Source organism: Phyllobates terribilis, unplaced genomic scaffold (genome assembly GCF_046119375.1).
Source record: "Phyllobates terribilis strain yellow unplaced genomic scaffold, ASM4611937v1 Scaffold_9__5_contigs__length_417890890, whole genome shotgun sequence".
NCBI lineage: Eukaryota > Metazoa > Chordata > Amphibia > Anura > Dendrobatidae > Phyllobates > Phyllobates terribilis.
The window spans coordinates 385003352-385018746 of NW_027362769.1; the positions used below are offsets into that span (position 1 = coordinate 385003352).

General features: G+C 41.5%; 1 protein-coding gene across 1 annotated transcript in view; it reads left to right on the forward strand.

Annotated features, from left to right (window-relative positions):
- The window catches only part of LOC141162441 (cytoplasmic phosphatidylinositol transfer protein 1-like), a 42898-nt gene extending 30966 nt beyond the window's left edge, over positions 1-11932 (forward strand). Inside the window, exons 8-10 of the mRNA XM_073648569.1 lie at positions 2115-2270; positions 9985-10048; positions 10865-11932. Of these exons, the coding sequence (XP_073504670.1) occupies positions 2115-2270; positions 9985-10048; positions 10865-11154 (510 nt within the window). The 3' untranslated portion in view covers positions 11155-11932. The remainder of the gene's footprint in view (positions 1-2114; positions 2271-9984; positions 10049-10864) is intronic.
- Positions 11933-15395: the final 3463 nt, after the last annotated feature.

A 15395-nucleotide genomic window follows, 5' to 3' on the forward strand; every position in this document is an offset into this window, starting at 1 on the left:
TATATAATCCCCTCGATGTGACTCCCCTGTATATATAATCCCCTCGATGTGACTCCTCTGTATATATAATCCCCTCGATGTGACTCCTTTGTATATATAATCCCCTCGATGTGACTCCCCTGTATATATAATCCCCTCGATGTGACTCCCCTGTATATATAATCCCCTCTCTGTGACTCCCCTGTGTATATAATCCCCTCTTTGTGACTCCTCTGTATATATAATCCCCTCTCTGTGACTCCTCTGTATATATAATCCCCTCTCTGTGACTCCCCTGTATATATAATCCCCTCGATGTGACTCCCCTGTATATATAATCCCCTCGATGTGACTCCTTTGTATATATAATCCCCTCGATGTGACTCCTTTGTATATATAATCCCCTCGATGTGACTCCCCTGTATATATAATCCCCTCTCTGTGACTCCCCTGTATATATAATCCCCTCTATGTGACTCCTCTGTATATATAATCCCCTCTCTGTGACTCCCCTGTATATATAATCCCCTCTCTGTGACTCCCCTGTATGTATAATCCCCTCTATGTGACTCCCCTGTATGTATAATCCCCTCTGTGACTCCCCTGTATGTATAATCCCCTCTATGTGACTCCCCTGTATATATAATCCCCTCTCTGTGACTCCCCTGTATATATAATCCCCTCGATGTGACTCCCCTGTATATATAATCCCCTCGATGTGACTCCCCTGTATATATAATCCCCTCGATGTGACTCCCCTGTATATATAATCCCCTCGATGTGACTCCTCTGTATATATAATCCCCTCTGTGACTCCCCTGTATGTATAATCCCCTCTATGTGACTCCCCTGTATATATAATCCCCTCTCTGTGACTCCCCTGTATATATAATCCCCTCTGTGACTCCCCTGTATATATAATCCCCTCGATGTGACTCCCCTGTATATATAATCCCCTCGATGTGACTCCCCTGTATATATAATCCCCTCGATGTGACTCCCCTGTATATATAATCCCCTCTGTGACTCCCCTGTATGTATAATCCCCTCTCTGTGACTCCCCTGTATGTATAATCCCCTCTGTGACTCCCCTGTATATATAATCCCCTCTCTGTGACTCCTCTGTATATATAATCCCCTCGATGTCACTCCCCTGTATATATAATCCCCTCGATGTCACTCCCCTGTATATATAATCCCCTCTATGTGACTCCCCTGTATATATAATCCCCTCTATGTGACTCCCCTGTATGTATAATCCCCTCTATGTGACTCCCCTGTATGTATAATCCCCTCTATGTGACTCCCCTGTATGTATAATCCCCTCGATGTGACTCCCCTGTATATATAATCCCCTCTCTGTGACTCCCCTGTATATATAATCCCCTCTGTGACTCCCCTGTATATATAATCCCCTCGATGTCACTCCCCTGTATATATAATCCCCTCGATGTCACTCCCCTGTATATATAATCCCCTCTATGTGACTCCCCTGTATATATAATCCCCTCTATGTGACTCCCCTGTATATATAATCCCCTCTATGTGACTCCCCTGTATATATAATCCCCTCGATGTGACTCCCCTGTATATATAATCCCCTCTCTGTGACTCCTCTGTATATATAATCCCCTCTATGTGACTCCCCTGTATATATAATCCCCTCTCTGTGACTCCCCTGTATATATAATCCCCTCGATGTGACTCCTCTGTATATATAATCCCCTCTCTGTGACTCCCCTGTATATATAATCCCCTCTCTGGCTCCCCTGTATATATAATCCCCTCTCTGTGACTCCCCTGTATATATAATCCCCTCTCTGGCTCCCCTGTATATATAATCCCCTCTCTGTGACTCCCCTGTATATATAATCCCCTCTCTGTGACTCCCCTGTATATATAATCCCCTCTCTGTGACTCCTCTGTATATATAATCCCCTCTCTGTGACTCCTCTGTATATATAATCCCCTCTCTGTGACGCCCCTGTATATATAATCCCCTCTCTGTGACTCCCCTGTATATATAATCCCCTCTCTGTATGATCCGCCTGTATGCAGCCCCCCATCTTCTAATATACAGTTATCCAGAGACTGAGCGATGTCACCCTGACCTCCCGTCATCTCCTCTATTGTAGGATCTCAGGCATTTCGTCTCCAGTAAAACGGAGCGCGGCCCCCTGAAGGAGGGATGGAGGAGTCACGCGCAGCCCATTATGTGCTCTTACAAGCTCGTCAATGTCAAGTTCGAGGTGTGGGGGCTCCAGACACGAGTGGAGCAGTTTGTGCACAAGGTGCGTGATGGAGGAGCCAGAGGTGTGCACGATGGTGTATATAACACTGCTCAAAAACATAAAGGGACCCCTGAAATAACACATCCTAGATCTGAATGAATGAAATATTCTCATTGAATACTTTGTTCTGTAGAAAGTTGAATGTGCTGACAACAAAATCACACAAAAATCATCAATGGAAATCACATTTATTAACCAATGGAGGCCTGGATTTGGAGTCACCCCCAAAATTAAAGTGGAAACACACTACAGGCTGATCCAACTTCGATGTAATGTCCTTAAAACAAGTCAAAATGAGGCTGAGTATTGTGTGTGGCCTCCACGTGCCTGTATGACCTCCCTACAACACCTGGGCATGCTCCTGATGAGGCTGAGTATTGTGTGTGGCCTCCACGTGCCTGTATGACCTCCCTACAACACCTGGGCATGCTCCTGATGAGGCTGAGTATTGTGTGTGGCCTCCACGTGCCTGTATGACCTCCCTACGCCTGGGCATGCTCCTGATGAGGCTGAGTATTGTGTGTGGCCTCCACGTGCCTGTATGACCTCCCTACAACGCGTGGGCATGCTCCTGATGAGGCTGAGTATTGTGTGTGGCCTCCACGTGCCTGTATGACCTCCCTACAACGCCTGGGCATGCTCCTGATGAGGCTGAGTATTGTGTGTGGCCTCCACGTGCCTGTATGACCTCCCTACAATGCCTGGGCATGCTCCTGATGAGGCTGAGTATTGTGTGTGGCCTCCACGTGCCTGTATGACCTCCCTACAACGCCTGGGCATGCTCCTGATGAGGCTGAGTATTGTGTGTGGCCTCCATGTGCCTGTATGACCTCGCTACAACGCCTGGGCATGCTCCTGATGAGGCTCAGTATTGTGTGTGGCCTCCACGTGCCTGTATGACCTCCCTACAACACCTGGGCATGTTCCTGATGAGGCTGAGTATTGTGTGTGGCCTCCACGTGTCTGTATGACCTCCCTACAACGCCTGGGCATGCTCCTGATGAGGCTCAGTATTGTGTGTGGCCTCCACGTGCCTGTATGACCTCCCTACAACGCCTGGGCATGCTCCTGATGAGGCTGAGTATTGTGTGTGGCCTCCACGTGCCTGTATGACCTCCCTACAATGCCTGGGCATGCTCCTGATGAGGCTGAGTATTGTGTGTGGCCTCCACGTGCCTGTATGATCTCCCTACAACCCCTGGGCATGCTCCTGATGAGGCTCAGTATTGTGTGTGGCCTCCACGTGCCTGTATGACCTCCCTACAACGCCTGGCCATGCTCCTGATGAGGCTGAGTATTGTGTGTGGCCTCCACGTGCCTGTATGACCTCCCTACAACGCCTGGGCATGCTCCTGATGAGGCTCAGTATTGTGTGTGGCCTCCACGTGCCTGTATGACCTCCCTACAACGCCTGGCCATGCTCCTGATGAGGCTGAGTATTGTGTGTGGCCTCCACGTGCCTGTATGACCTCCCTACAACGCCTGGGTATGCTCCTGATGAGGCTGAGTATTGTGTGTGGCCTCCACGTGCCTGTATGACCTCCCTACAACGCCTGGGCATGCTCCTGATGAGGCTGAGTATTGTGTGTGGCCTCCACGTGCCTGTATGACCTCCCTACAACGCCTGGGCATGCTTCTGATGAGGCTGAGTATTGTGTGTGGCCTCCACGTGCCTATTTGACCTCCCTACAACGCCTGGGCATGCTCCAGATGAGGCTCAGTATTGTGTGTGGCCTCCACGTGCCTATTTGACCTCCCTACAACGCCTGGGCATGCTCCTGATGAGGCTCAGTATTGTGTGTGGCCTCCACGTGCCTGTATGACCTCCCTACAACGCCTGGGCATGCTCCTGATGAGGTTGAGTATTGTGTGTGGCCTCCACGTGCCTGTATGACCTCCCTACAACGCCTGGGCATGCTCCTGATGAGGCTGAGTATTGTGTGTGGCCTCCACGTGTCTGTATGACCTCCCTACAACGCCTGGGCATGCTCCTGATGAGGCTCAGTATTGTGTGTGGCCTCCACGTGCCTGTATGTCCTCCCTACAACGCCTGGGCATGCTCCTGATGAGGCTGAGTATTGTGTGTGGCCTCCACGTGCCTGTATGACCTCCCTACAACGCCTGGGTATGCTCCTGATGAGGCTGAGTATTGTGTGTGGCCTCCACGTGCCTGTATGACCTCCCTACAACGCCTGGCCATGCTCCTGATGAGGCTGAGTATTGTGTGTGGCCTCCACGTGCCTGTATGACCTCCCTACAACGCCTGGGCATGCTCCTGATGAGGCTGCGGATGGTCTCCTGTGGGATCTCCTCCCAGACCTGGACTAAAGCATCCGCCAACTCCTGGACAGTCTGTGGTGCAACGTGACGTTGGCGGATGGAGCGAGACATGATGTCCCAGATGTGCTCAATCGGATTCAGGTCTGGGGAACGGGCGGACCAGTCCATAGCTTCAATGCCTTCATCTTGCAGGAACTGCTGACACACTCCAGCCACATGAGGTCTGGCATTGTCCTGCATTAGGAGGAACCCAGGGCCAACCGCACCAGCATATGGGCTCACAAGGGGTCTGAGGATCTCATCTCGGTACCTAATGGCAGTCAGGCTACCTCTGGTGAGCACATGGAGGGCTGTGCGGCCCTCCAAAGAAATGCCACCCCACACCATTACTGACCCACTGCCAAACCGGTCATGCTGAAGGATGTTGCAGGCAGCAGATCGCTCTCCACGGCGTCTCCAAACTCTGTCACGTCTGTCACATGTGCTCAGTGTGAACCTGCTTTCATCTGTGAAGAGCACAGGGCGCCAGTGGCGACTTTGCCAATCCTGGTGTTCTGTGGCAAATGCCAAGCGTCCTGCACGGTGTTGGGCTGTGAGCACAACCCCCATCTGTGGACGTCGGACCCTCATACCACCCTCATGGAGTCGGTTTCTAACCGTTTGTGCAGACACATGCACATTTGTGGCCTGCTGGAGGTCATTTTGCAGGGCTCTGGCAGTGCTCCTCCTATTTCTCCTTGCACAAAGGCGGAGGTAGCGGTCCTGCTGCTGGGTTGTTGCCCTCCTACGGCCCCCTCCACATCTCCTGGTGTACTGGCCTGTCTCCTGGTAGCGCCTCCAGCCTCTGGACGCTACGCTGACAGACACAGCAAACCTTCTTGCCACAGCTCGCATTGATGTGCCATCCTGGATGAGCTGCACTACCTGAGCAACTTCTGTGGGTTGTAGAGTCCGTCTCATGCTACCACGAGTGTGAAAGCACAACCAACATTCAAAAGTGACCAAAACATCAGCCAGAAAGCATTGGTACTGAGATGTGGTCTGTGGTCCCCACCTGCAGAACCACTCCTTTATTGAGGGTGTCTTGATATTTGCCAATAATTTCCATCTAACGTCTATTCCATTTGCTCAACAGCATGTGAAATTGATTGTCAATCAGTGTTGCTTCCTAAGTGGACAGTTTGATTTCACAGAAGTTTCATTCACTTGGAGTTATATCCTGTTGTTTAAGTGTTCCTTTTATTTTTTTGAACAGTATATATATACTGTCTATTATAGTAGTTATATTATTGTACATAGGAGCAGTATTATAGTAGTTATATTCTTGTACATAGGAGCAGTATTATAGTAGTTATATTATTGTACATAGGAGCAGTATTATAGTAGTTATATTATTGTACATAGGAGCAGTATTATAGTAGTTATATTCTTGTACATAGGGAGCAGTATTATAGTAGTTATATTCTTGTACATAGTGGCAGTATTATAGTAGTTATATTATTGTACATAGGAGCAGTATTATAGTAGTTATATTATTGTACATAGGAGCAGTATTATAGTAGTTATATTATTGTACATAGGGGCAGTATTATAGTAGTTATATTATTGTACATAGGAGCAGTATTATAGTAGTTATATTCGTGTACATAGGGGGCAGTATTATAGTAGTTATATTCTTGTACATAGGGGGCAGTATTATAGTAGTTATATTCTTGTACATAGGAACAGTATTATAGTAGTTATATTCCTGTACATAGGGGGCAGTATTATAGTAGTTATATTCTTGTACATAGGGGGCAGTATTATAGTAGTTATATTCTTGTACATAGGGGCAGTATTATAGTAGTTATATTCTTGTACATAGGAGCAGTATTATAGTAGCTATATTCTTGTACATAGGGGCAGTATTATAGTAGTTATATTCTTGTACATAGGAGCAGTATTATAGTAGTTATATTATTGTACATAGGAGCAGTATTATAGTAGTTATATTATTGTACATAGGAGCAGTATTATAGTAGTTATATTATTGTACATAGGAGCAGTATTATAGTAGTTATATTCTTGTATATAGGAGCAGTATTATAGTAGTTATATTATTGTACATAGGAGCAGTATTACGGTAGTTATATTCTTGTACTTAGGGGGCAGTATTATAGTAGTTATATTCTTGTACATAGTGGCAGTATTATAGTAGTTATATTCTTGTACATAGGAGCAGTATTATAGTAGTTACATTCTTGTACATAGGGGCAGTATTATAGTAGTTATATTCGTGTACATAGTGGGTAGTATTATAGTAGTTATATTCTTGTACATAGGGGGCAGTATTATAGTAGTTATATTCTTGTACATAGGAGCAGTATTATAGTAGTTATATTCTTGTACATAGGAGCAGTATTATAGTAGTTACATTCTTGTACATAGGGGCAGTATTATAGTAGTTATATTCTTGTACATAGGGGGCAGTATTATAGTAGTTATATTCTTGTACATAGTGGGCAGTATTATAGTAGTAATATTCTTCTACATAGTGGGCAGTATTATAGTAGTTATATTCTTTTACATAGGAGCAGTATTATAGTAGCTATATTCTTGTACATAGGGAGCAGTATTATAGCAGTTGTATTCTTGTACATAGGGAGCAGTATTATGGTAATTATATTCTGGTACATAGGGGGCAGTATTACAGTAGTTATATTCTTGTACTTAGGGGGCAGTATTAAAGTAGTTATATTCTTGTACATAGGGGCAGTATTATAGGAGTTATATTCTTGTACATAGGGGGCAGTATTATAGTAGTTATATTCTTGTACATAGGAGCAGTATTATAGTAGTTATATTCTTGTACATAGGAGCAGTATTATAGTAGTTATATTCTTGTACATAGGAGCAGTATTATAGTAGTTATATTCTTGTACATAGGAGCAGTATTATAGTAGTTATATTCTTGTACATAAGGGCAGTATTATAGTAGTTATATTCTTGTACATAGCCGGCAGTATTATAGTAGTTATATTCTTGTACATTGGGGGCAGTATTATAGTAGTTATATTCTTATACATAGGGGGCAGTATTATAGTAGTTATATTCTTGTACATAGGGGCAGTATTATAGTAGTTATATCCTTGTACATAGGGGGCAGTATTATAGTAGTTATATTCTTGTACATAGGGGGCAGTATTATAGTAGTTATATTCTTGTACATAGGGGGCAGTATATTATTGTACATAGGAGCAGTATTATAGTAGTTATATTATTGTACATAGGAGCAGTATTATAGTAGTTATATTCTTGTATATAGGAGCAGTATTATAGTAGTTATATTATTGTACATAGGAGCAGTATTATAGTAGTTATATTCTTGTACATAGGGAGCAGTATTATAGTAGTTATATTCTTGTACATAGTGGCAGTATTATAGTAGTTATATTCTTGTACATAGGAGCAGTATTATAGTAGTTACATTCTTGTACATAGGGGCAGTATTATAGTAGTTATATTCGTGTACATAGGAGCAGTATTATAGTAGTTACATTCTTGTACATAGGGGCAGTATTATAGTAGTTATATTCGTGTACATAGGGGGCAGTATTATAGTAGTTATATTCTTGTACATAGGGGCAGTATTATAGTAGTTATATTCTTGTACATAGGGGCAGTATTATAGTAGTTATATTCTTGTACATAGGGGGCAGTATTATAGTAGTTATATTCTTGTACATAGTGGGCAGTATTATAGTAGTTATATTCTTGTACATAGGGGACAGTATTATAGTAGTTATATTCTTGTACATAGTGGGCAGTATTATAGTAGTAATATTCTTCTACATAGTGGGCAGTATTATAGTAGTTATATTCTTTTACATAGGAGCAGTATTATAGTAGCTATATTCTTGTACATAGGGAGCAGTATTATAGCAGTTGTATTCTTGTACATAGGGAGCAGTATTATGGTAGTTATATTCTGGTACATAGGGGGCAGTATTACAGTAGTTATATTCGTGTACATAGGGGGCAGTATTATAGTAGTTATATTCTTGTACATAGGAGCAGTATTATAGTAGTTATATTCTTGTATATAGGGGGCAGTATTATAGTAGTTATATTCTTGTACATAAGGGGCAGTATTCTAGTAGTTATATTCTTGTACATAGGGGGCAGTATTATAGTAGTTATATTCGTGTACATAGGGGGCAGTATTATAGTAGTTATATTCTTGTGCATAGGGGGCAGTATTATAGTAGTTATATTCTTGTAGATAGGGGCAGTATTATAGTAGTTATATTCTTGTACATAGGGAGCAGTATTATGGTAGTTATATTCTTGTACATAGGGGGCAGTATTACGGTAGTTATATTCTTGTACTTAGGGGGCAGTATTATAGTAGTTATATTCTTGTACTTAGGGGGCAGTATTATAGTAGTTATATTCTTGTGCATAGGGGGCAGTATTATAGTAGTTATATTCTTGTAGATAGGGGCAGTATTATAGTAGTTATATTCTTGTACATAGGGAGCAGTATTATGGTAGTTATATTCTTGTACATAGGGGGCAGTATTACGGTAGTTATATTCTTGTACTTAGGGGGCAGTATTATAGTAGTTATATTCTTGTACTTAGGGGGCAGTATTATAGTAGTTATATTCTTGTACATAGGAGCAGTATTATAGTAGTTATATTCTTGTACATAGGAGCAGTATTATAGTAGTTATATTCTTGTACATAGGAGGCAGTATTATAGTAGTTATATTCTTGTACTTAGGGGGCAGTATTATAGTAGTTATATTCTTGTACTTAGGGGGCAGTATTATAGTAGTTATATTCTTGTACATAGGGGCAGTATTATAGGAGTTATATTCTTGTACTTAGGGGGCAGTATTAAAGTAGTTATATTCTTGTACTTAGGGGGCAGTATTAAAGTAGTTATATTCTTGTACATAGGGGCGGTATTATAGGAGTTATATTCTTGTACATAGGGGGCAGTATTATAGTAGTTATATTCTTGTACATAGGAGCAGTATTATAGTAGTTATATTCTTGTACATAGGGGCAGTATTATAGTAGTTATATTCTTGTACATAGCCGGCAGTATTATAGTAGTTATATTCTTGTACATAGGGGGCAGTATTATAGTAGTTATATTCTTATACATAGGGGGCAGTATTATAGTAGTTATATTCTTGTACATAGGGGCAGTATTATAGTAGTTATATCCTTGTACATAGGGGGCAGTATTATAGTAGTTATATTCTTGTACATAGGGGGCAGTATTATAGTAGTTATATTCTTGTATATAGGGGGCAGTATTATAGTAGTTATATTCTTGTACATAGGAGCAGTATTATAGTAGTTATATTCTTGTACATAGGGGGCAGTATTATGTTCCGTCTCCCCCTCTTACTGATTTTGGTTTGCTCTTCTCTCTTGTCAGGTGATTCGGGATCTGCTGATTGTGGGGCATCGTCAGGCCTTTGCTTGGGTGGACGAGTGGTTTGGTAGGTGATCTTTTTCTTTCCTTGTAAGTTTGAGTCGTCTCAGATATTGTCCATTCTGTAGAGTAGTCGGCGACCGTTTTCTCCCGTTCTTAGTGATTATGTAGGGGGCGCTAGTAATGGCAGCCAATCAGAAGCTAACTTCTTGAAAACACATTAAAGAAAGTGTGAAGGAATCTGATCGGTTCCTGTTATTCCCGTTTCTTATGTTCTGATTTTCGGACTCTCTTTACACGACTGTCGGATGTATAATTAGGTAAGTGTCTCAGAATGACGCGGTGTCGGCCGCTGAAGGTGAAATCTTCCGCTCGGAGCCTATCTGGTTACCACCTTCTGTGATATTGTGCAGAGGCGATGAAGTGACTGTAAGCTCTTGGGACCAGTCGGTTAATATGTGAACCGTAGCTTTTGTATTTTTTTTTAACACAATTCCCATTTCCTCAGTATGAGAACGATACATCGCGTAATCTAAAATAACCTAATATAAGGATACAGATCACACGTGCGGCGGAGCGGCGCAATATTAACATCTAAATCCAATCCTGTCGCCGCCGTCACATCCGAGATTCGGTGAAATTAACTCTTAGGGTATTTTTAGGATTGAGCACAAAGATTCACAGGGCATAGTCCAGTGGCCACAACGGTGGTCCATGGTTGCCAAATCTTATCTGCCGGCGTCCATGGTGCCTCTTCTGATCGTCATATATGATGTTGGGACAGGTTTAGTAATCGGGGATTTTGCAGGTACGATGATCCCCCGACTACCAACAGGGTTGGGGTCTTTTTGTTTTCTATTAACCATCCCCAATTGTTTCCTAGGAATGACTATGGCGGAAGTTCGGGAATACGAGAAGGAGACCCAGGCGGCCACAAACGAGAAAATAGGCCCTGTCGCCCCAACCATCACTATCACTCCGGAGAGCCATTGCCCTGCCATTCGCAGCGCCCCTGCCACCCCGATCACCGGCGATCCTCCGGAATTCCTCACCCTCCCCAAAGATAGACCACGCAAGACCTCGGCGCCAGATACCCTCACCCTCCCCGAGCTCAGAGAGCGAGCCAACGGCCCGTCCAGCAATCACCTGTCCCCGCCGAGCACCGACAGCTGAAACCAATGCACCGTCTCCATTGCTGCTCCCCCACTATAGGGATTACCCATTCCCTAGACATGGAAAAATCCAGAAAAATGATTTTTCCAGATACCTGAAGAAGTCAACGGAGAAGATGTAACGACGAACCTTCCCGGTGTTGGTGTCTCCAAACCTTTTGTGATGGGAACATTAAACCATAATGAAGTCTAGAGTCAGAAGCCGGAGTGTGACGAGTTGCCTCCTGTCACTCCGGACTTGTATCGATTTTTACTCTGCCCCATCGGGACACGGCAGCCGGTCCCTGCCTACCACCCCTGCTCCTCGTACTCCTCTACCCGCTCTGACGTTGGACTGGCGACATGTATACATCATCAGTGAATGTATTGGCTCCCGGTAGAGTACCCACGGTTCTACCCAACCAGGGGGCATTTATCAGCTCCGCCATAGATTTCCCACCGACAATCATCGATCGGCTCCTTGTCATTATTTTTGTGCTGTGGTGATAGAAGCTAGAACTGATCTGTCGTTAACCGACATTTTTTATTTTGACTTTTATTTATTTTTTAAAATTTGTCCAAAGAAGGCGACCATAGTATCCGAAGGTCGGCGCGCCGCCATTGTTTCTAGTTATTGATTTTGGGATAAAGTTTGTAAATTACCAAACGACTCAATAGGGGCCGAGCTGACGATCTGGCCACCTTCCGGGAGGGGGACGGGTCGCGGCTCGCTGCACCTTCTTGGAATAGGTTTTCCACTCTCGTGTAAATAAATAAAGCCTAATTATTAAGTAATGAAACTCCTGATAGACTCCGCGTTACAATTCCTTATCGACATCAAGGGCTCTGAAGTCCGACCCAGAGCTAAACCCAGAGCCGAACACAAAGCCGCTCTCATTCCTCCCCATCAGGTGGTCGTTCACCTGGATCCAGCGTCACGTGTCCCTCACCGGCAAGAAAGAAGGAATCTGCAGGATTTATAACCCGCAGAAGTCAGACCTTTATGTGTCATTAACATACCATCCATGTCAGTCAGCGGGCGGTGATAGCCGCCGGCGATACTCATGTCAGACGCTTCCTGACAAACATGGGATCCCACCCATCAGCGACATAAGAGGAGACATTAAGGCTCAAAGCCCCGAGGACGACCTGAAGGAGAATTCTTCACACTCGCAATTATATTCTTCAAAACATCTGTTTTTAACCCAAATAATTATTGAAGTTCTATACCTATAAAGATATCATCATATATATTATAGATCACTACTATAATACTGCCCCTATGCACAAGAATATAACTACTATAATACTGCCCCCTATGTACAAGAATATAACTACTATAATACTGCCCCTATGTACAAGAATATAACTACTATAATACTGCCCCTATGCACAAGAATATAACTACTATAATACTGACCCTTATGTACAAGAATATAACTACTATAATACTGCCCCTATGTACAAGAATATAACTACTATAATACTGCCCCCTATATACCAGAATATAACTACTATAATACTGCCCCCTATATACCAGAATATAACTACTATAATACTGCCCCCTATATACCAGAATATAACTACTATAATACTGCCCCCTATATACCAGAATATAACTACTATAATACTGCCCCCTATATACCAGAATATAACTACTATAATACTGCCCCCTATATACAAGAATATAACTACTATAATACTGCCCCCTATGTACAAGAATATAGCTACTATAATACTGCCCCCTATGTACAAGAATATAACTACTATTATACTGCCCCCTATGTACCAGAATATAACTACTATAATACTGCCCCCTATATACAAGAATATAACTACTATAATACTGCCCCCTATGTACAAGAATATAACTACTATAATACTCCTCCCTATGTACAAGAATATAACTACTATAATACTGCCCCTATGTGCAAGAATATAGCTACTATAATACTGCCCATATGTACAAGAATATAACTACTATAATACTGCCCCCTATGTACAAGAATATATCTACTATAATACTGCCCCCTATGTACAAGAATGTAACTACTATAATACTGCTCCTATGTACAAGAATGTAACTACTATAATACTGCCCCTATGTACAAGAATATAACTACTATAATACTGCCCCCTATGTACAAGAATATAACTACTATAATACTGCCCCCTATGTACAAGAATATAGCTACTATAATACTGCCCCCTATGTACAAGAATATAACTACTATTATACTGCCCCCTATGTACCAGAATATAACTACTATAATACTGCCCCCTATATACAAGAATATAACTACTATAATACTGCCCCCTATGTACAAGAATATATCTACTATAATACTGCCCCCTATGTACAAGAATGTAACTACTATAATACTGCTCCTATGTACAAGAATGTAACTACTATAATACTGCCCCTATGTACAAGAATATAACTACTATAATACTGCCCCCTATGTACAAGAATATAACTACTATAATACTGCCCCCTATGTACAAGAATATAGCTACTATAATACTGCCCCCTATGTACAAGAATATAACTACTATTATACTGCCCCCTATGTACCAGAATATAACTACTATAATACTGCCCCCTATATACAAGAATATAACTACTATAATACTGCCCCCTATGTACAAGAATATATCTACTATAATACTGCCCCCTATGTACAAGAATGTAACTACTATAATACTGCTCCTATGTACAAGAATGTAACTACTATAATACTGCCCCTATGTACAAGAATATAACTACTATAATACTGCCCCCTATGTACAAGAATATAACTACTATAATACTGCCCCCTATGTACAAGAATATAGCTACTATAATACTGCCCCCTATGTACAAGAATATAACTACTATTATACTGCCCCCTATGTACCAGAATATAACTACTATAATACTGCCCCCTATATACAAGAATATAACTACTATAATACTGCTCCTATGTACAAGAATATAACTACTATAATACTGCCCCCTATATACCAGAATATAACTACTATAATACTGCCCCCTATATACCAGAATATAACTACTATAATACTGCCCCCTATATACAAGAATATAACTACAATAATACTGCCCCTATGTATAAGAATTTAATTACTATAATACTGCCCCTATGTACAAGAATATAACTACTATAATACTGCCCCCTATGTACAAGAATATAGCTACTATAATACTGCCCTCTATGTACAAGAATATAACTACTATAATACTGTCCCCTATGTACAAGAATATAACTACTATAGTACTGCTCCTATGTACATGAATATATCTACTATAATACTGCCCCCTATGTACAAGAATATAACTACTGTAATACTGCCCCCTATGTACAAGAATATAACTACTATAATACTGCCCCCTATATACCAGAATATAACTACTATAATACTGCCCCCTATATACCAGAATATAACTACTATAATACTGCCCCCTATATACAAGAATATAACTACAATAATACTGCCCCTATGTATAAGAATTTAATTACTATAATACTGCCCCTATGTACAAGAATATAACTACTATAATACTGCCCCCTATGTACAAGAATATAGCTACTATAATACTGCCCTCTATGTACAAGAATATAACTACTATAATACTGTCCCCTATGTACAAGAATATAACTACTATAGTACTGCTCCTATGTACATGAATATATCTACTATAATACTGCCCCCTATGTACAAGAATATAACTACTGTAATACTGCCCCCTATGTACAAGAATATAACTACTATAATACTGCCCCCTATGTACAAGAATATAACTACTATAATACTGCCCCCTATGTACAAGAATATATCTACTATAATACTGCCCCCTATGTACAAGAATATAACTACTATAATGCTGCCCCCTATGTGCAAGAATATAACTACTATAGTACTGCTCCTATGTACATGAATATATCTACCATAATACTGCCCCCTATGTACAAGAATATAACTACTATAATACTGCTCCTATGTACAAGAATATAACTACTATAATACTGCCCCTATGTACAAGAATATAACTACTATAATACTGCTCCTATGTACAAGAATATAACTACTATAATACTGCTCCTATGTACAAGAATATAACTACTATAATACTGCTCCCTATGTACAAGAATATAACTACAATAATACTGCCCCCTATGTACCAGAATATAACTACTATAATACTGCTCCTATGTACAAGAATATAACTACTATAATACTGCTCATATGTACAAGAATATAACT